Source organism: Sceloporus occidentalis, unplaced genomic scaffold (genome assembly GCF_023333645.1).
Source record: "Sceloporus occidentalis isolate IW3139 unplaced genomic scaffold, rSceOcc1.0.p SCAF_1, whole genome shotgun sequence".
Taxonomy (NCBI): domain Eukaryota; kingdom Metazoa; phylum Chordata; class Lepidosauria; order Squamata; family Phrynosomatidae; genus Sceloporus; species Sceloporus occidentalis.
In genome coordinates, this window is record NW_028316981.1 from 220136412 (window position 1) to 220155988 (window position 19577).

Consider the following 19577-nt stretch of genomic DNA (forward strand, 5'->3'; position numbering starts at 1 on the left):
CCAGAGGCCCCGCCTCCTAAAGGGAGGGCCTCCAAGTCCCCGCCCCCTAGCGGCCGTCAGTGTGACAGTCGCTTGCGTGCGCTGAAGAAAGACGTTGGCATGAGGGACGCCATGTTGCCCTTGTATTTAATGGGGCCTGAGCGCCCACTGATTTTGGAGCCAAGGGCCCCCGCCACTGTATTGTTACTATTATGTTCATCAGTGTCCCACCTTTCCCCCCTCAGAGCAGCTTACATTATTATTATTATTATTACATTTTATATATATATATATATAATTCCTATTATTATTATTAGTCAAAGTCAAAGAAAATTCATCATTAAAAATTCACAAAAGCGAAAACGGGATTAAAAAACGAAAAGCGCAAAACTGAACTACATAGTCCTTTGAAACTGAAAGGCCTTTTAATCTTTACGTGCGAAAGCAACCCGCGCCTGCTTCGCATTCAGGAAGGGCAAAAGGGAGCCCCGCGTTGCAGCAGCAGGAGAGCAAAGGGAGGCCTCTGCCATGGAAAGCTCGGAGGATACTGCTTTCTTAGGGTTCATCCATACTGCCAGCCTGCTTCTGCACTGAGGAAATAATCCAGTCTGACACCCTTGTAACTGCCATGGCTCAGTGCTGTCGAATCTTGGGATCTGTAGTTTGTCGTGGCACCAGAGCTCTCTGACAGAAACTACACTTCCCAGAATTCCTTAGCACTCCCTTTCTCTTTTCGTTCGTTCTAAATTAAAGATGGTAACTAGGCCTTTTTCTTATCCTTCGTCTCAGCCAAGATACTTTCCTCCAAACAGTTTGCCCCTAGTAAGGGGTGGAAGTGTCAGATTTTGCTTGCTGGGAACGGGCATCTATGGATTTGTAAGTGGCTGACCAGTTAAGCCCAAAGGGTGCTCAACAATGGCTCCTTTTCATCCTGGAGAGAAGTGACCGGTGCTGATGACGGTGTCCATCGGAAATTGCAATGGTCTTAGGTGACCCCTGTGAAAGGGTCGCTCGACCCCCAAAGGGGTTGTGACCCTCAGCTTGAGAACCACAGGTTTAGAGGTTGCTTCGGTAGAAGGACCGTGGGCTTAATGGACTAGGATTCGCATCATTTGGGCTGACCCTGAAAGCTCTCCTTGGAGGGGAAGTGGAGACATCCAGAACTGTGGCTGGGTCTGAGGAGAAGCACCATACATTGTCTCTTTTGTATCCTTCCTTCCTTTCCAGGCTGTATGAAAACTCAAACTTCGTTATGGTCTTTTCCATTGAAGGGCCATGCTGAAGCTTCTGGGTCAGGGTCCCAGGGGTACTGGGGGGGATTTGAGGCCCTTCTGGGGAGGCCAGAAGAAGGCCAAGTGCAGCTGAGAAGGCAATCTGGACTCTGCTTCCTGGGCTAAAAAAGGACGGCGCTGCTGAAGGGCTGCCAAAGGTCACTGTCAGCCTCAGCACTGACCATCGCCTTTTAAAAGCCTGGGCCCTTTTATTAGTTTAGCTTAGATCTTGCCAAGAAAACCCCACGACTGGTTCTCGCCTGAGGGTCGCCATAAGTTGGAAAGGACTTGGACAGGCACACAACTGATACAATACCGTGTACCACAGTTCAAGAAGGATGTTGACAAACTGGAGTGTGTCCAAAGGAAGGCGACAAAAGTTCTGGAAACCATGTCTTAAGAGAAAGACTTAGGGAGCTGGGTGTGTTTAGCCTGGAGAAGAGACTGTTAAAAGGTGATATTGCAGTGGGTAGATTTAAATTGGAATTTTAGGCCTGTTACAGACTGCCAAAATAAAGCTGCTTCGGGTCTCTTTGGAGGTATGCTATTTAAATGATGCATGGGACCTAAGAGTCCAGAGGTCATGCCAAAGCCACACTCCATTCCTAAGCACTGGAGTGCAGCGTTGGTGCAGCTTCTGGATTCTTAGGACCCATGCATCATTTAAACAGCATACCTCCAAAGAGACCCAAAGCAGCTTTATTTTGGCAAAGGTTGTTGTTATTCAGGTCATGACAAATTCTCTGTTTAAGAATGTAAACAATTTGGAAATGCCTCCTAATTTAAGATTTTAACCCAAATAAAAGGAAGTACTGCATAGGTAGTTTGGGGACAGTGAAACAAAACATGCTGGAGATAATAGATTGATTTATGGGTACCCCATGAGGGATAGAGACATATATTTGGTGTAATGTTTGAACATCCAATGAATATACGGGGTGTTATAGTTTAATTCAGTGCAACCAATGAAAATGTGATTTGTAGTTTTCTCCGTTCAAAATGCTACAGAAACTTACTTCACTCTGAATTGGGGGTCCCAGAATTTGGAATATGAATTTCCTCTGGGAACAGTGCTGCAGCTAAACAAATTATGGTGGGATACAGACCGCCCAAAAAGGGCGGTCTGCCGGCGCCTCCTTTTCCGCTGGCGAGAAGTCGCAGCGAAGAAACCATGCAGTTTCCCGCCGGCAAAAAAAAGAACCCACAAAAAGTGGGTTCTTTTTCTGGCGCACTTGTGATGTCACAAGTGTGCCACGACGTGCGGACGCTAAGTGTCCATCGCATCAAAATGGGGGCGCCCATGTGCACAGTGTGCCACCATTTTGACGTACAGAATATGTCTACATGGTGCGTGCTCCCTAACCCTAGTACCGCCGCCACGCCACATTTTGCCCGTCTGTACCGGGCCAATGTTTCCTTTTCAAACATGACTCCTGGGTCTCTCTAAGGAAAAGAAATCCACAACAATATGATAGCCCTATATAAGTATTTGAAAGGATGTCATATTGAGGAAGGAGCAAGCTTGTTTTCTGCTGCTCCAGAGACTAGGACCCGGAGCAATGGATGCAAGCTCCAGGAAAAGAGATTCCAGCTCAACATTAGGAAGATCTTCTAAGAGGGCTGTTCAATAGTGGAACACACTTCCTCAATGGAGAGTGGTGGGGTCTCCTTCCTTGGAGGTCTTTAAACAGAGGCTGGATGGCCATCTGTCAATGGGGATGCATGGCAGAATGGGGTTGGACTGGATGGCCCTTGGGGTCTCTTCCAACTCTATGATTCTATGACAACAGCAACCTCTTTTTAAAAACCCTAACAACCTGCTTTAGGAAGAGCAGCCACAGTAGGGTGGGAGGGACACTTTTACACGCTGCGTCTGCACTGGAGAAATAACCCGGTTTGGTACCGCTTTAACTTCCACGGCTCAGCGCTAAAGAATCCTGGGAAGGGCAGCTTGTTGTTGTTATAGATTATAGATTATTGATTATAGATTACGTTAAAACCAGATTTGTAACCAGAAATCAGCAGGGAGACCAGGCGCTCGGTTCGAAAGGAAAACATTTTTAGTTTTAGGTGCAGCTGTTCCCGGTGGGAAATTAATCGAAATTACTGGGATCCTGAATTCAAAGTGGACCCAGTTTTTATACCATTTTGGACAAAGGAAACTAGAAATCACATTTCATCGGTTACAACGAATTAAACATTTACACCCCTCCTGTGTATTCATTGGGTGCTCAAATGTTACACCTAACCTAGGCCACTATCCCTCATGAGGGATAGTCACTCAAAACGTGGCCTATATGTCTTGTTTCACTGTCCCCAATCTGTCTGTGCAGCAGAGCTTCCTTTCGTTTGGGTTAAAATCTCAAGCTAGGAGCCATTTCCAAAGTGTTTACATTCCAGAAGCGGAACATTTGACGTGACCTGGAATATCAGCCTTTGCTCTTAGTACAAGTCAGCACTATATTATTATTGTTGTTGTTGTTATTGTTGTTGTTACTGTTGCTGTTGTTGTTATTGTTGTTGTTGTTTATACCCTGCTCTTCAGCCAATAATCTTCAACTCATCGGCGAAATTTTGAACTTTAACCATTCTACCACATTTGTGGAGCTCTCCTCACAGTACACTTCCCAGAATTCCACAGCATTGAGCCATGTAAGTTAAAGCGGCATCAAAGCGGCTTATTCCCGCAGCGAGGACGCAGCCACAGCGCCTGCTGCTCCTCAAAGAGGGAGAGAGAGCAGAGCGAGGGGAGAAGGACTGCTGCTGCTGCTGCTGCTGCTGCCGCCCAAGGCCTGCAGCGTCAAGGACGCGTAGCCCCGCCCCTCCGCGTTCCCATTGGGCGCCTCGGAGGCCCCGCCCCCGCTCTCCGCGCTCGAATCCTCCTATTGGAGGAGGCGCTTCCGCTCTCTCCCGCCACGGCTCCTGATTGGCTGCTGGCGGTCTCTCCAAGATGGCGGCGCCCACGGCTCACCTGAACTGTGAAGACTTCGCCGAATTCCAGGTACTCCGCGAGGGCCATAGGGCCCCCCTGGCCGCCTTCCCCTCCGCCGAGCGGGCAGGGCCTCCCCGTTCTCTCTCAGCCGAGCGCCTGGGTCTCCCTGCTGGATCCTGGCTCGAGGATCTGTAACACTAGAACCCTAGGATTGGAAGAGCGCCCCCTCAAGGGCTTCTATATGGCTCAGGCCCAAGCCATTTGGGCTCTGTGTCCATCACGAGAGGCCCTTCTCTCTGTCCCAAGCCTGGTTGGTAGGGGCACAGAAGAGGACCTTAGACTGCCCAGGAAGACCAGCCTGGCCCCTTCCTTGATGGCCTTCCACCAGCAGGCAAAGGCCTTCCTCCTCAGACAGGCATTCGGAAAGGAAAGCTCTTAAAGGATGGGCTTTAAAAAGACATTTTAATCATCTTTTTAACCGTTCGATATTTTAACATGTCATTTAATAATAATAATAATAATAATAATAGTAATAATAATAATAGTAATAATAATAGTAATAATAATAATACGTTTTATTTATAGACCGCTATTCCGCAACGATCATAGCGGCGTACAGTAAAAGATTGCAACACAATACAAAATACAATGTGACGGTTAAAGGAGGGAGAAGTCTCGTCCTTCAGGCAGTCCCCGATGTTGCTAATTATTTGTTTTAATTACTGCAGTAATTTAATTCTGTTTAATGTACTGTTTTTGTATGCTTTCAATTGTTACTGTTTTTTTAATGTTATAAGCTGCCCTGAGAATGGTGGAATATAAATAAATATAATAATAATACAGAAATAAAGAGGTTTAACTTCAGTCTCCTATGAAACTGAGCTTGGGGCCTGTTACAGACTGCCAAAATAAAGCTGCTTTGGGTCTCTTTGGAGGTATGCTATTTAAATGATGCATGGATCCTAAGAGTCCGGAGGTCACTCCAAAGCCACACTCCATTCCTAAGCACCGGAGTGCAGCTTTGGTGCAGCTTCTGGATTCTTAGGATGCATGCATCATTTAAACAGCATACCTCCAAAGAGACCCCAAGCAGCTTCATTTTGGCAGCCTGTAATAGGCCTATGACAACGTCTTTGTTCACATACAGGACAAATTCCAGGGGAAGTTTTAAGAGAGAACTCACCAGCATTTTTATTTCAAGGACCAAAATGACATTAGTCTGCCTTATTGTGGCTTAACCTACCTATGAACTGGTCATTAAGTCTGTAGTAGTTCTAAAGGCAGGGGGAAATGTAGTTATTAGTCCCCGCTAGAATAGACTTGTTGAATGAATTGGACTTGTTAAGTCAACATTTATGTACATCCTCCTAACTAATGTGCCCGTTAAATTGGGTTTAGGACTTACGTTTGGGTTTAGCTTGTAAATGTGGAAAAATAGCTGGCTACTTAGGCATACTTTTAATAACAACAATAATAATTGTAACGACAGCGATAATAATACATTTTATTACCCTCTCCCCAAGGCTCAAACACAGATTAAAATACATGAAACCATTTAAATATCTTCATAGAATAGTAGAGTTGGAAGAGACCACAAGGGCCATCCAGTCCAACCCCGTTCTGCCATGCAGGAAATCCAGATCAAAGCATCCCCAACAGATGGCCATCCAGCCTCTGCTTGAAGACCTCCAAGGAGGGAGACTCCACTACACTCCGAGGAAGGAGTGTGTTCCACTGTCGAACAGCCCTTATTGTCAGGAAGTTCTTCCTAATGTTCAGGTGGAATCTCTTTTCCTGGAGCTTGCATCCATTGCTCCGGGTCCTAGTCTCTGGAGCAGCAGAAAACAAGCTGGCTCCCTCATCAATGTGACATCCCTTCAAATATTTAAATAGGGCTATCATATTACCTCTTAACCTTCTCTTCTCCAGGCTAAAGATCCCCAGCTCCCTTAGTCCTTCCTCGTAGGGCATGGTTTCCAGACCCTTCACCATTTTAGTCACCCTCCTTTGGACATGCTCCAGTTTCTCAATGTCCTTTTTGAATTGTGGTGCCCAGAACTGGACACAATATTCCAGGTGGGGCCTGACCAGAGCAGACTATAGTGGCACTATTACTTCCCTTGATCTAGACACTACACTATACTTCTATTGATGTAGCCTAAAACTGCATTGGCCTTTTTAGCTGCCGCATTGGACTGTTGACTCATGTTCAACTAGTGGTCTACTTGGACTCCTAGATCCCTTTCACACATAGTTTCATTCAGCCAGGTGTCCCCCATCCTATATTTGTGCATTTTGTGCACGTTAAAACACGTACATATGACACATTAAAATCATTTAAAATTTAAAATATGCCAATTTAAAATTCATAGTTTAAAACTGATTGGGTAGGACTGCCACAAGAGTCTTCAATACACTGTCGAATCTCCTTCAGCAGGTCAGTACACAATCTAGGGGCAGCCAATGAAAATGTCCTTTGGGTGACACTTGCCAGTCTAGTTCTGCCCAGTTGAAGTAAATGCAAGGCATTTGGGGGCTTGAGTATACTGAGGACTTGAGTATATAGGGCAGATTATATAGGAGGGGGCAATCCTGTAGGTAACCTGGACCCAAACTATGTAGGGCTTTAGAAGTAATAATCAGCTCACAGTTTCTTCATTGTGAGACAATGCAAGCATCCTAGCTTTGGCCAAGGTGCTGCCATTGCTTAATAGCACATCTTTTTTTTCTCTCGTTTACTTTTGTGTGTCTGTGTTAGAATAAATATATCTGTGATTATTTTTTCTTCACAGGAATTGCTCAGAGTGATGAGAACAATTGATGACAGAATAGTCCATGAGTTAAACACTACTGTTCCAACAGCATCTTTTGCAGGAAAAATTGATGCTAGCCAAACCTGTAAAGAGCTTCACCAGTCAGTAAGTATCTTTGTTGCCCTTCTGTCATTTAGGCATCTTTAAAACTATGTTATTGGGTCATAATGTCAGACAGTAATGATGAACATAATGAATTTTCATATAATTTCAATCTTTTTATGACCAATATCATGCTTTATGTTATATCCTACAAAAGGTAAGTACACATAAACATTTTATGCTTCAGAAATAGTTGTTCTAAAGCTGAGGTATGTTGTCCCAAGGGCTGTTTGTAATTGTGGCTCAGAGGTTGGGCGTTGCAAACATAGTCCCTTATGTTCATATATGAACCCACATCATACACTGGGAAGTTAAACAGGTTGAAGCATCAGTATTATCCAGCAGGCATATCAGAATCAACATTCCCCTTAAGAGTGTCTGAAGCTTTGGAATTTCAAGAAATGTATATGACTGGATAAAGGTGTAGTATCATTTCTGTATATGTTAGAATCATAGGCGTTTTACAGACCACCCAAAAGGGCAGTCTGCTGCTGCCCTTGTTTGCTGCACGAGGGAGATGCAGCGGACAAACCACTCGGCTCCCCCATGCAGCAAAAAGAACCTGCAAAAAACCAAGTTCTTCTTGCAGCGCAGTTATGACGCCGCAAGGCACCAATGGCGCCCTTGCGGCATCACAACTGTGCCACGATGTACGGACACTAAGCGTCCTTCAAGTCAAAATGGCAGCGCTCATATGTATAGGGTGCCGCCATTTTGATGCCCTCGTTACATGCGAGGGGCAAGGCACATCAGGAAGCGCCACGCCTCGCACTTAACGATGGTGCCCAATAGGTTCCGTCTATAAAGCTCCACAGAATCTGAGACTATAAGATTCATCTAGACAAGCCATGTTGGAATACACAGCTAAAGCATTCTGAGAGTTAATGCAAAGCAGATGGGCGGCTTAGAACGGCCTCTCCGATCACCCCGCAGTCGGCCAGGGATTGTGGCAACAAAACAGCCCACTCTGAAATCTCGCTGCTGCTGTGGTCCCAAATGGGCTGCCAACAAGGAGCAGATTTTCCCAGCTCCTTTTGCTGGTGGTCTCAGAGTGGCTTCCAGCTGCATTGGAGGCGTGCGTCATCTACATGCCACGCCCCCAAAGCGACCAGAAACTGCACCTTTTGGCCCATCTGTTTTGCGCCTTAGTTATCCAGCCTATGTTTAAAGACCTCCAAAAAAGGAGAGTAAGTCGATTACTGAATTTTTTCTTTTAATTTAATTTTTTCTTGTAATTTAAATCCAGTAATTCCTGCCTACTCACTTGAGTAGCAGAAAACAAACTTACTGTCTCTTCCACAAGACATTCCCCCTCTTTTCTCAATCTCTCTCTCCATCTACTCCAACTCTGACTCACATTCTTGTCCAAGTTAGTAAGCTTTTCTTCAGAAGGCTTTTGCCACCTTGGTCACTATACTCTAAACACATTCCAATATGTCAGCGTACTTCTTGAACTGTGGTACCCAGAAGTAGACACATTATTCCAGGTAAGGTCTGACCAAAGCAAAATATAGTGCTACCATTATGTCCCTCAGTTTGGATGCTATGTGCACTACCTTTTTTGATCACTGTTGATTCATGTTTAGCTTTTGGTCTACTTAAGCTCGAAACACACAGTCAAATGACACAATTTCAGGCCGCGTTGGGGGCGCGGCATTTAGATCACTCACATGACAAGAGACGAGGCTGTTTTTGCTGCCACCACCTCTGTCACTGCCACCATTACTGCCTGCTGACTGCCACCACTGTCACTCTGCCTTTCTCCTCCCTGATGCATTCAATACTTATTAAATTCTTTCAAGGTAGGTGTCTTGATGTGTTGCACTACCTTTTAGAATCCGAGGCACTCTTTGCCTCTCACTATGGGATCCTTCTGTTTCCGGCTCTCGTTATTTCTCTCCACTTCTTTCCTTTCTACAGAGTTGCATTGCTTCTCATTTTTTCTCATATTCCTTGAAACTTTCTACCTCAACAGCATTGTCATTCCCATGAAGTTTGGCAGCATCAACCCAATTGCTCCAGGCCTGCCCCAACACAGCTGCTGGGCTCATCTGACAGTTGCCATTGCCACACTGTATCTGCACTGGCCTTGTTATATCTGGGAAGGTTGTGTGTGTGTGTGTGTGTGGAGGTGAAGAGAGTTGGGAGCAAGGGGGAAAGATGGCTAAAAAACTATTAGCTCTGTGATTCCACAAATTAGTCATCAGTTTTCCCCTGCCCCACACTCACCTGGCCCTGAATTATCTCTCTTTTTCTTTCTCTTCCTCTGCGCTACTCATCACCCCTTCTTCCTCCTCCATCTTCTGGGCAGGGAAATTGAAAGCATCATCAAGCCTTCTGCACCTGGGGGGTTCTATATTAGACCTGTGCAGTGATATCACCATTGTTTAATTTTTATCAAAATGATCTCAACCTGGTTTTCCATGCTCAGTCATAGATCTCTTCAGAGGTGTATGTCATCCTTGACATAAAATATTATTCCTTCTTTTCTCTCATTACGTTGTTTCTTTGAAATAGGTTATAGATATCACAGTTGCTATATTCCAATCATGAGATTTATCTCAGCAGGTTTCATTGATGCCTATTAAAACACATCTGCTTTCCTGTGTTAAGTGTTCAAGTTCATCGTGTTTACTTCCGATGCTCTGGTCATTCTCTCCAATTACTTTCTCAGTATTTGCTGAAGGAAAAGTTAATATTAATATTGCTTTTGTTTGACCCATAATTAACTGTAAATCCTGGGAGTATCAGATATTGCAGTATGCCTGAAGCTCAGCAAGTATGGATCTGGCTGAAAAACCACTCACTCATCCTTTTCCACTCTACCTTTCTTTTATAGAAAGTGAACATAGCTGGCCCTTTTTCAGCACAGATGTGTTTTCTTCTCAGTAAATAACAATGTATTTAAAGTATCTTAAGTGGGATCCATTTTCCTTGCTCTGTGCAGTTGTAACATCTGCTCTTTCTGTTCCTACATATGTTGTTGGATCAGAATGGTATTACTGAGCCAGAGCAAAAGATGTTGTTGGTGGGGAGGAAGAAGATTTTGTCAAACATTTATTACCTGTGACTTGGATTTTATGTACAATTTATCCTTCAACCATTTATTCTATTACTCTAATTAACTTCTAACATTGATTGGATTGCTTATTCACTCAATTTTGTATGTGTTCCTTATCACTATTTATTTAGCTGACAGAGGCTCATGGAAGCAGAGACAGAATAATCAAAGGCTGTATTGCCCAAACATCTAGTGTAGTAAAGACTCTGCAAGAAGAGAGGAAGAAATCTCTGGAGAACGTAACATTATTAAAAAGGCTCAGGAAAGAGCAGACAAAGGTGAGTATCAGAGTTGTATGATGAATCTGTCTGTTGTTATAATTAAAATAACTTGAATTCATCATCGTAGGGGGGAAAGAAAAACAATTATAAAAAGTAGTTCATTGGTATGATAGATAGATGTGACCATTGTTCCAGGGTGAGACAAATGAAGGTTAGTTATTGTAAATGTATTTGTGATATCACATCCTTCTCTGGTTCAAGAAGAATTTGTGAATTTCATAATTTTTGCCAGACTCCAGGTTCTTGGTAAAAAGCTGTATCAAAAACTATACTATCCAAATGGCAAATGTAATAAATATTCCATAGGAAAAGAGAAAGAAATCTCTGAGGGATGTTTTTTATTTTAAAAAAATAAGGAAGGAGGAGAAGCTAATATACATTGCCAACTAACTGTCATATCCATCCTTGCTGCATGTTAACAAATTTATGACAATTTCCATAACAATCTCCCTTAGGCTCCATAGGACTCCTTGAGTCCTATGGAAAGTAATATTTTTAACATATGGAATCTTTTTAAAATATCTGTTGTTGTTGTGAGTGAATCTACCAAAAATTATACTTTGATTGTTTTTTTTTTAAATTTACAAAAGCAAACATAACCAACCAACAATGCATTTCTGATCCATTACAATGATGTATATTGAGTTTTTATTTACCCCATATATACTCGACTATAAGTAAGCCTCATGTATAAGTAAAGGGCACGTTTTGAGATCAAAATTATGGATTTTGATAAGACCTATGGATAAGTCGAGGGTAAAACGTAGAGGCATGTAACAAAGGATCTAAAGGATGAAGGAAAGGAAAACAATGCCAAAATTCTGGCAGGCAAACTGCTCATACTAAAGACTGGGTGGATGGGAGAATGAATGGGGGGGGGGGGGGGTCAGTGCTTCCATGATAGATTATACACTTGCCTTTCACAAGGGGATGGTTCCTTTTTATCAAAAAAGAGTTCTAGTATAGTACTTACATTGATAGGGCGACCCAATTTTTTGGGGTCAGTTTTTTGACCATAATTTCTAGACTTATATATGAGTATAAGTCCAACTAAGAAATCTCCAGCTTACATGGCCATAATTACAATAGAGAACCTTTCCAAAAATCAGTTATGTGAGGAAGGGGAAGAGAGAGAAGACTAGCATTTTCATTTTCATAACTGATAAATGTGTATCAGGTCACAGAATTTAGAATTGTATAGGTTATCTCTAGTAGACCTTACTTTTTCAGTTAATTTCTCGATTAACATGATGTTCCAGATTCTGTCTAACCACCAAGAAAGTGGCAGGACATTTAAGCTTTTCCAGTTATATTCAGGCTACACACATGCTGCCAAGCATAAATACATGATCAGTTCTTTATGACAAAGAGACTTATTTGCATTATACAAATGAGACAGTAATCCCTACTTGGTTGATGAAAACATTTTTTGTGATTTAATTTTACTGCAAGTACAAAATTCCAGAAATGAAGTACTCATGGAAATGCCCACTACATATGGTAAGAAAAGCTACAACTCACAAAACTGTTGACAATAATACTTGTAATGCTCCGGACATACCGATAAAGTTATCAATCTGCATACAGTCTGATACAACATTAAAACGCCGTCATGAGCGGACATGGTATGCAATGACATACATAGCACTGGATATAGGATATAGACTGGCACATAGCTGCAGCCACGTGGAGGTCCTTGGAGGTCTTTAAGCAGAGGCTGGATGGCCATCTATTGGGAATGCTTTGATTGAAAGTTCCTGCATGGCGGAGGGTTGGACTGGATGGCCCTTGTGGTCTCTTCCAACTCTACGATTCTATGTGGAAAGGGGTGGGGCGAAGGAAGCCTTCAAGATAGAACACACACACACACACACCTGTTCAGCATTTCTGATGGAAACCAACAGCCAAGGGATGAATTCTTCCAGATCAAACAAGATCAAAATCCCTTTTTATCTTTTATAACACCCCCTGCCTGTCTTCACATTTTAGAGAACCCAGATCATGTCTAGGTGTTCTTAGTCTATGAAGCATCATCAATCACAATCAAACCTCCTCATTTCCAAAATACCCAAACAACCTCTTCACTTTAGAAACTTTCTCAGGTTCCATTAGAGATAATAAAAATGTTGGTTTCTCTTGGAACTTTCATGGATTGGGGGTATAAATATTACCCCCCAAAAGGAAACCTTTTTGTGAGAGTTGCTGCAGTCACCTTGCCCCTGCTTGCAGTATAGCTGTTGTCCTCAGGCTTTGTTCTGAGTTCCTTTGTCCGCTCTGCCTGTCTCCCAAAGCTAGTCTCCCAATCCTCGCAGCTTGGATCCTCCTTCCCAGCTTTCTGTGGATTTTTCCTTCAGGATAGCCCCTACTTATCAGATGGTTTAGGAACCCTAGGACTGTCAAAAAGTGGAATCCGTTGACAAGCAGAACCATCCTTTTGTAGCTTGCAAATGCATAACTAAACATGAGATGGCACCAAGTTGCCTGAGGGGGAAAAAGCCAAAAGTGCCATATAGTGCCATGGCTATAATTTAGATCTGTCTGAATGGGGATGCATGTAGTAATCCTATCATGTGAATCTACCTATCTTACTAAGTCCCTTAAACAACTAATACTTTTTTCCTCTTCTGCAGTTGAAATTAATGCAGTCAGAACTGAACGTTGAAGAAGTGGTAAATGATAGAAGCTGGAAGGTACGGGACACTCTTGATTTGATATTTTGGATCTGTCTGAATGTTTGTTGTAGCACATTAAGACTATGATGTTTTAGAAGGGATGAAGGCAAGGCAGTATGCTAGTCCAGGCTGAACACAAGTAGCAAGAAATATTTTTAAACAGATAAAGTCCTTTTGCCATAATTCCTAAATACTCAAGAAAGATAGCCCTCTTCAGGCACTTCTTTCCAAGTTTAATAAACAAGTGGGGACAAGGAAGTTGACCATACTAGCTATTTCTGCTGCCTGTGGAAGACCTACATCTGTGCATGGCTGCTCTTCAGGCAGTTTGAAATCCAGATTTTCCAATGCTCCAAACTAAATGGGTAGTTCCTTAGACAAAAGCTGGTGCCTCCTTCAGAAACTCAGCCTTCGTAGATAGAGGGAAATTGAAATGTGGGAAGAAGAGATGGGCTATCATACTTTCCCTTGTGTACTTACTACATTCAGAAACTCTATGGCCTGTTACAGACTGCCAAAATAAAGCTGCTTGGGGTCTCTTTGGAGGTATGCTATTTAAATGATGCATGGGTCCTAAGAGTCAGGAGGTCGTGCCAAAGCCACACTCCATTCCTAAGCACTTGAGTGCAGCTTTGGTGCAGCTTCCAGATTCTTAGGATGCATGCATCATTTAAACAGCATACCTCCAAAGAGACCCGAAGCAGCTTTATTTTGGCAGTCTGTAACAGGCCTAAGTTTGAAAAAAAAGGCTAATCCAACTTTGGAAACATCACATAAAACAATTTACATATAGACAAGTGGGCAATTTACATATAGACATGTGTTTGTATGTACAGCCAGCCAATGGTTGCATGCCAAATCCTCATGCAATTTGTATCATTTTCATTATTGAGCTGACTTTGGCAGTTAAATAGCAGGTAGTGCCTTCATTATGCCAAGGTTTCATCCAAGCTGTGGACTATGATGGCATTAAATATAGGGCACCTTAATTTTGTTTTCAAGAGTCTATAGATTTTGATTCATATGTTCATAAAAGGCCTCCTTGGACAATACCGTTTTAGACTGCAGATGGAGAATTCATATATTTCCCCCCACACAGGTACCCAAGGTAGCAGCTGTGGAGAGTTCCAAGTTGTTATTCTTTCAAACGCTATAGACATTTGGGGCTTAATGTGGGGAAGATTTCCTGCCTGTTTCCCCTTAGAATGTTCCAGAAAGATATAGTTCCTTTTGGGCTGAAAGCATGTGCTTTTTCTGAGCGTGTAGAAACCTGCCAAGAAAAACCTATGATAGGTTCACCTTAGGGTGGCCATACATCGGAAAGGACTTGAAGGCAAACAGCATGCATAAATAGGCTTTAAATAATCTTTTATTATGCACTTTTAAGTTCACCTCTTGGGAAAGCTGCTTAGTAATTTTTCAAGTGTTTCGATGAGTAGATACTGTTACTGTACTAACTGTCCCTCTTTCCATGTCTCTTATTTGATGTCTTAGGTATTTAATGAACGCTGCAGAGCACATTATAAACCTCCCAAGACTCAATGATGCAAATGAGGGGAAAGTTTCCCCTGATAGTGGACTTCAGTCAGGCAAATAAATTGGAGAAGAAACGTGGAGCAAGCTGTGTGGGACCTTTTGGAAAAAGTCCAATATGTGGGATTCAGTCTAATGAATGATTTTGCTAATTAAGATTAATTTGTACAAAGATGTAAGGGGATGGTTTTTATTTTTTAAAAAATCAGAATTTATTGTTGGAATGTTGGCTGCTGCATTTTGAAGGCATCGTTAAAAGAGGAAGAGAGACTGGAAAATTCCTCCATCATTCTTTGGAACAAGATGGCCTTTTTTTAGTTTGGATCGGTAGGACTGATGAGTGTGATCTGCTATAATCTGGCCTGGTTTTTAAAATCAGCATTAGAAAGTGACTGCTGTGACATGAAAGTGGCAAACAAACAGATAATAATATTGTCTAAAAGTGGTACAAACTGGAATGTGACATACTTAACTACAAAATATTAACAACATATTCAGTCTTGTCTTAACAGTGCATCTAATATTCAATGCGTAAACTCCAGCCTTCCATCTGAATGTCAGGAGATGCATTGTGCTGTCCTTTGTTCAGTTGGGATGGTGCATATATATCTGTTGTCAGCTGAAAGAATCTAAATGTGAAGGGTATGGTCTGATTTAGTCTAAGTCTGGCATACTTTCCCATGTGTTCCAGGATTGTGCTGAGAGAACAGAAGGACTTTATATCAAGCAGGTCTAAATATATTCTGAACCTCCTCCCTTCCCTTGGATTGGCATGGGCAGCAGTGTCACAAAGGCATTCTCTGTTTGTAGACATCTACACCTGGTCAGAGAGAGAGAGAGATGCACTCCATCTCCAAGGACAGAGAGAGAGATTTGCCAAATCCTGTGACCACTGGAAGTCTTGGAATACCATAGGATAGCAAAAGTGCCTTAATACCAATTCTCTCTCCTGTTGCATAGGTTCCCAATATAAGGAAAACTGGCTTCAAAAAGCATACACAGCATAATATTTTGCTTTGCAAAATATGTATTTCAATAGCCAGGAGGCCATGAGGCAGAGGGAAAGATTTGCCAGAATCACCTAGAGTCACAGCATAGGCCTCATAATGTGATGACATTGGCTGAAATCTTAATCAAGCAGATGGACCATAACACTTTGGCTGTGCAATTCTGTGCTTCCTCCCATCCCCCTTAGTCTGGTTTACTGGACAACAAAGTGGGGAGGAGGCATTTCAGACAAGAAGGAGGATGACTCAGCTCAGAGGAGGAAGATAAGATCAGTGGGTCATGGGTGGAATGCAGAGTAACCATGCAGAGTAACCACCTGCATGGGTTGAATGCAGGTCAGTGGTACCTCCCTTTGGTGTCCTCTCTCAGCCACTGGTCAGCACTAGAGAAGGATTTAGACAGATCACAAGGAGCTAGCCTCCTTTGGCCCATCCACTATCAGGAACCTACCTATAATCTAAAAGTCATCAGCAAGAGAAGATCATACCACTTCTCACAAACTGTTGCTTGAACCATCTGATTCCCTCTTTCAAATTCCAGTAAACTATGTGAGAATTAGCTCATGATTAGACTGCCCTGTTATCAAGGAATAAAAATTGAATTCTCATTTTTAAAAAATGGCTGTGTGCTTTCAAATAGTTTCTGACGTATGGTGACCCGAAGGTGACCCAATTATGGGGTTTTCTGGGGCAGAGAGTGGGTGACTCACCCAAGGTTACCCAATGGGCTTCCATGGCTGAACAAGGATTTTAACCCTGGTTTCCAGAGTTCAGTGCTCAAACCACTATGCCATGCTAGCTCCTGATTTTAAACATGAGGGAGTGGGGTTGCTGGTATTTGCTGTCTTTGGGAAGACAGGAAAATGTGAGCTTGTGCTTTTGGGGGGGGGGTCAAGGTTGATTGGCTGAGCTGTTTGGAGGCTTGAAGAGTGGTTTTTTTTTGTTGGGGTTGGTGCTGTCCCTCAGGACGTGATCTAAGAGAGGGAGACTTCTGAATCCATGATTTGATTAGAGGCAGAGCTAGAAGCCACTAGCTTTAGGGACCTGCTGCCTCAGTCTCTGGACTTGAGTGTACAGTTGGCCATTCTTATACACAGATTCAAGCATACATGGTTTGAAAATGTTCAAAAAAAGTATACATTTCAAATATCAAACCTTGATTTTTCCCTTTTTTATAAGGGACGCATTTTGCTATGTCATTATATTTATGGGACGTGAGCATACACGGATTTTGTTATACACGGGGGATCTTGGACCCAAACCCCAGTGTATAAAAAGGGTCCACTGTATATACACTTCAGTTTATTTAGAGAAATATAAACTTTATTAGAAAAAAAAACAATAGATTCTCCTGGAAAGTAAGACGTAAGGGAAAGTTCCCGAACACAGGAGGTAGTCGTATGGAAGAATATGGCACAGAAACAGAATCATTTAGAAATATGCTGTGAGGTTGGAGCTGCACAATTAATTCCAATTTCTCCCCTTGGTCAGCAATACACAGGAACATGAACCTCATTCCTTAGAAGGCACAGAGGTGACTTGGGGTGGGTTGTTGTTGTTTTTTTAGCGTAAGAGCTCCTCTCAATTCCCAGAGGAAGAAAAGTGTGGTGCAGGTGGTGGTTCCCTGTTGAGAGGAACAGAGGTGGTTTTGTGTGGGCCTGAAGAGGGAAACTCGATGTGAACAAAGAGCATATTTGCTCAGAGTCTCACAAACCTGATCAGGAGGGTTTTAAAATTGAGTTTCTGACTTTACCCCTACACATGCTCGCTATTTGTAATTCAAATAGCTTGTCTCTACAATAATACACATAGCATAGAAGTAACAGAAAGTCTGTACACAGTACTCCAGGGGAAGTCCAGCCAAAGTAAAACAGAATGGCACTATTGCTTCCCCCCAACTAGATACTGCAGCCTAAGATAAAATTAGCTGCATCACACTGTTGACCGTCTACTAAGACCCACCAATCTTTTTACATGTACTGTTGTCAAGCCAGCTGCCACTCAAACTATACCTGTGCATCTCATTTTTTTTCCTGCCTAAAATGAAAGAAAAAAACAAAAACACTTGTTATATTTCATTTCTCCCTGTTGAAATTTTATTAGTTCTGGCCCAGCTTTCTAATCTGTTAGTCATTTTGAATTTTGATCCTGTCCTCTGGGGTATTAGCTACTCCTCCTAATTTGGTGTCATTTGCAATTTGATAAATAGGGCCTCTATTCCTTCATCCAAGTCACCGATAAAGATGTTGAATAGCACTGGGCCCAGGACAGACCCCTGTGGGACCCCAGTGGTCACTTCTCTCCAGTGTGAAAAGGAGCCATTGTTGAGCACCCTTTGGGGATTTGGCTGGTCAACCAATTACAAATCCACCTAACAGTTTCATTGTCTAGTCCACATTTTACCAGCTTGTTTGCAAGAATATCATGGGGGACCTTGTCAAAGGCCTTACTGAAAAGATACACTACATCTACAGCATTGTCTTCATCTACCAAGTTTGTGATTCTGTCAAAGAGAGAGAGAGAGATTTCTAAGACTGGTCTGGCGTGACTTGTTTTTGAGAAAACCCATCCTGACTTTTAGGGATTATGGCATTATTTTCTAAATGCTTACTGTTTAATTAGAACCTTTCCTAGTATTGATGTCAGTCTGTTGTTATTGTGTGCCTTCAAGTAGTTTCTGACTTAGGGCAACCCTAACATAGGGTTTTCTCAGCAAGTTTCTTCAGAGAGAGCTTGCTATTGCCATCCTCTGAGGCTGAGAGAGTGTGACTTGCCCAAGGTCACCCAAGCTGGGTTTCCATTGCCGAGCTGGGATTTGAACACTGGTCTCTCCCACTCCCAGTGTCATTGTCCAACACTCAAACTATTATACTGTGCTGGATGTCAGTTTGAATGGAAGGTAATTACTTGGGTCCTCTTTTATTCCTTTTTTGAAGATGGGGACACCATTTGCCCTCCTCCAGTCTGCTGGGACATTTCTTGTTCCCCCAGGATTTTCAAAGATCATTGTCAGTGGCTCTGGAATTACTTTTGCCAGTTCTTTCAAATCCCTTGGATGTAGTTCATCTGGCCCTGGAGACCTGAAATTGTTTAGAGTAGCCAGGTACTATCTCTTTACCTATTCTGTGCTGCATCATCTGCTCCATTTTTCCCAGGTTGAGAATGATTTAGGGAGCTGGGTATGTTTAGTCTGGAGAAGAGACAGTTAAGGAGTGACATGATAGCCCTGTTTAAGTATTTGAAGGGGTGTCATGTTGAGGATGGAGCAAGCTTGTTTTCTGCTGCTCCAGAGAATAGGACCTGACGCAATGGATGCAAGCTACAGGAAAGGAGATCTCACCTAAACATTAGGAGGAACTTTCTGACAGTAAGAGCTGTTCAACAGCGGAAGATGCTCTCTCAGTGGAGGAGTCTCCTTCTTTGGAGGTCTTTAAACAGAGGCTGGATGGCCATCTGTTGGGGATGCTTTATGATTTCCCATATGGCAGAAGGCGGTTAGACTGCATAGCCCTTGAGGTCTCTTCTAATTCTATTATTCTATGTCTATTTCTGCATCCGCGATGCAAAAGTAATCCAGTTTGATGCAACTTGAACTGTCCTGGCTCAATGCTATGGAATTCTAGGAACTGTCATTTTGTGAGATATTTAGCCTTCCCTGTCAGAGAGCTCTAGTGCCACAACAAATTACGATTCTCAGAATTCCATAGCATTGAGCCATGGCAGTTCAAGTGGTGTCAAACCAGATTATTTCTGCAGTGTGGATGCAGCCTAAGTCTTGGCAGAGCGGGGCTTTCACAAACAGGAGGCTGGCTGAGGTCACAGAACCATAGAATTGGAAGGTCCAGCTCTCTGCCTAATGGAGGATCTCTGGCTGAGAGAGGGTCCCTAGCAGGTCCAGTTTGTTTCTGAAGATTTCCAGACAAGAC

General features: G+C 42.8%; 1 protein-coding gene across 1 annotated transcript; it reads left to right on the forward strand.

Moving 5' to 3' along the window:
* Positions 1–4135: 4135 nt before the first annotated feature.
* Positions 4136–16241, forward strand: MIX23 (mitochondrial matrix import factor 23). The gene is made up of 5 exons (XM_089489029.1): positions 4136–4251; positions 6975–7100; positions 10290–10436; positions 13070–13129; positions 14606–16241. Exons 1-5 carry the CDS (start codon positions 4201–4203, stop codon positions 14654–14656), a joined length of 435 nt encoding a protein of 144 aa, XP_089345155.1. The 5' UTR covers positions 4136–4200; the 3' UTR covers positions 14657–16241.
* Positions 16242–19577: the final 3336 nt, after the last annotated feature.

Excerpts from the sequence above, each read along its gene's own strand:
- MIX23 (XM_089489029.1), top strand. The coding sequence starts at position 4,201 with ATGGCGGCGCCCACGGCTCACCTGAACTGTGAAGACTTCGCCGAATTC. Across the intron at positions 7,101-10,289 it reads GTAAAGAGCTTCACCAGTCA|CTGACAGAGGCTCATGGAAG; the intron begins GTAAGTATCTTT and ends CTATTTATTTAG. Across the intron at positions 10,437-13,069 it reads TCAGGAAAGAGCAGACAAAG|TTGAAATTAATGCAGTCAGA; the intron begins GTGAGTATCAGA and ends CCTCTTCTGCAG.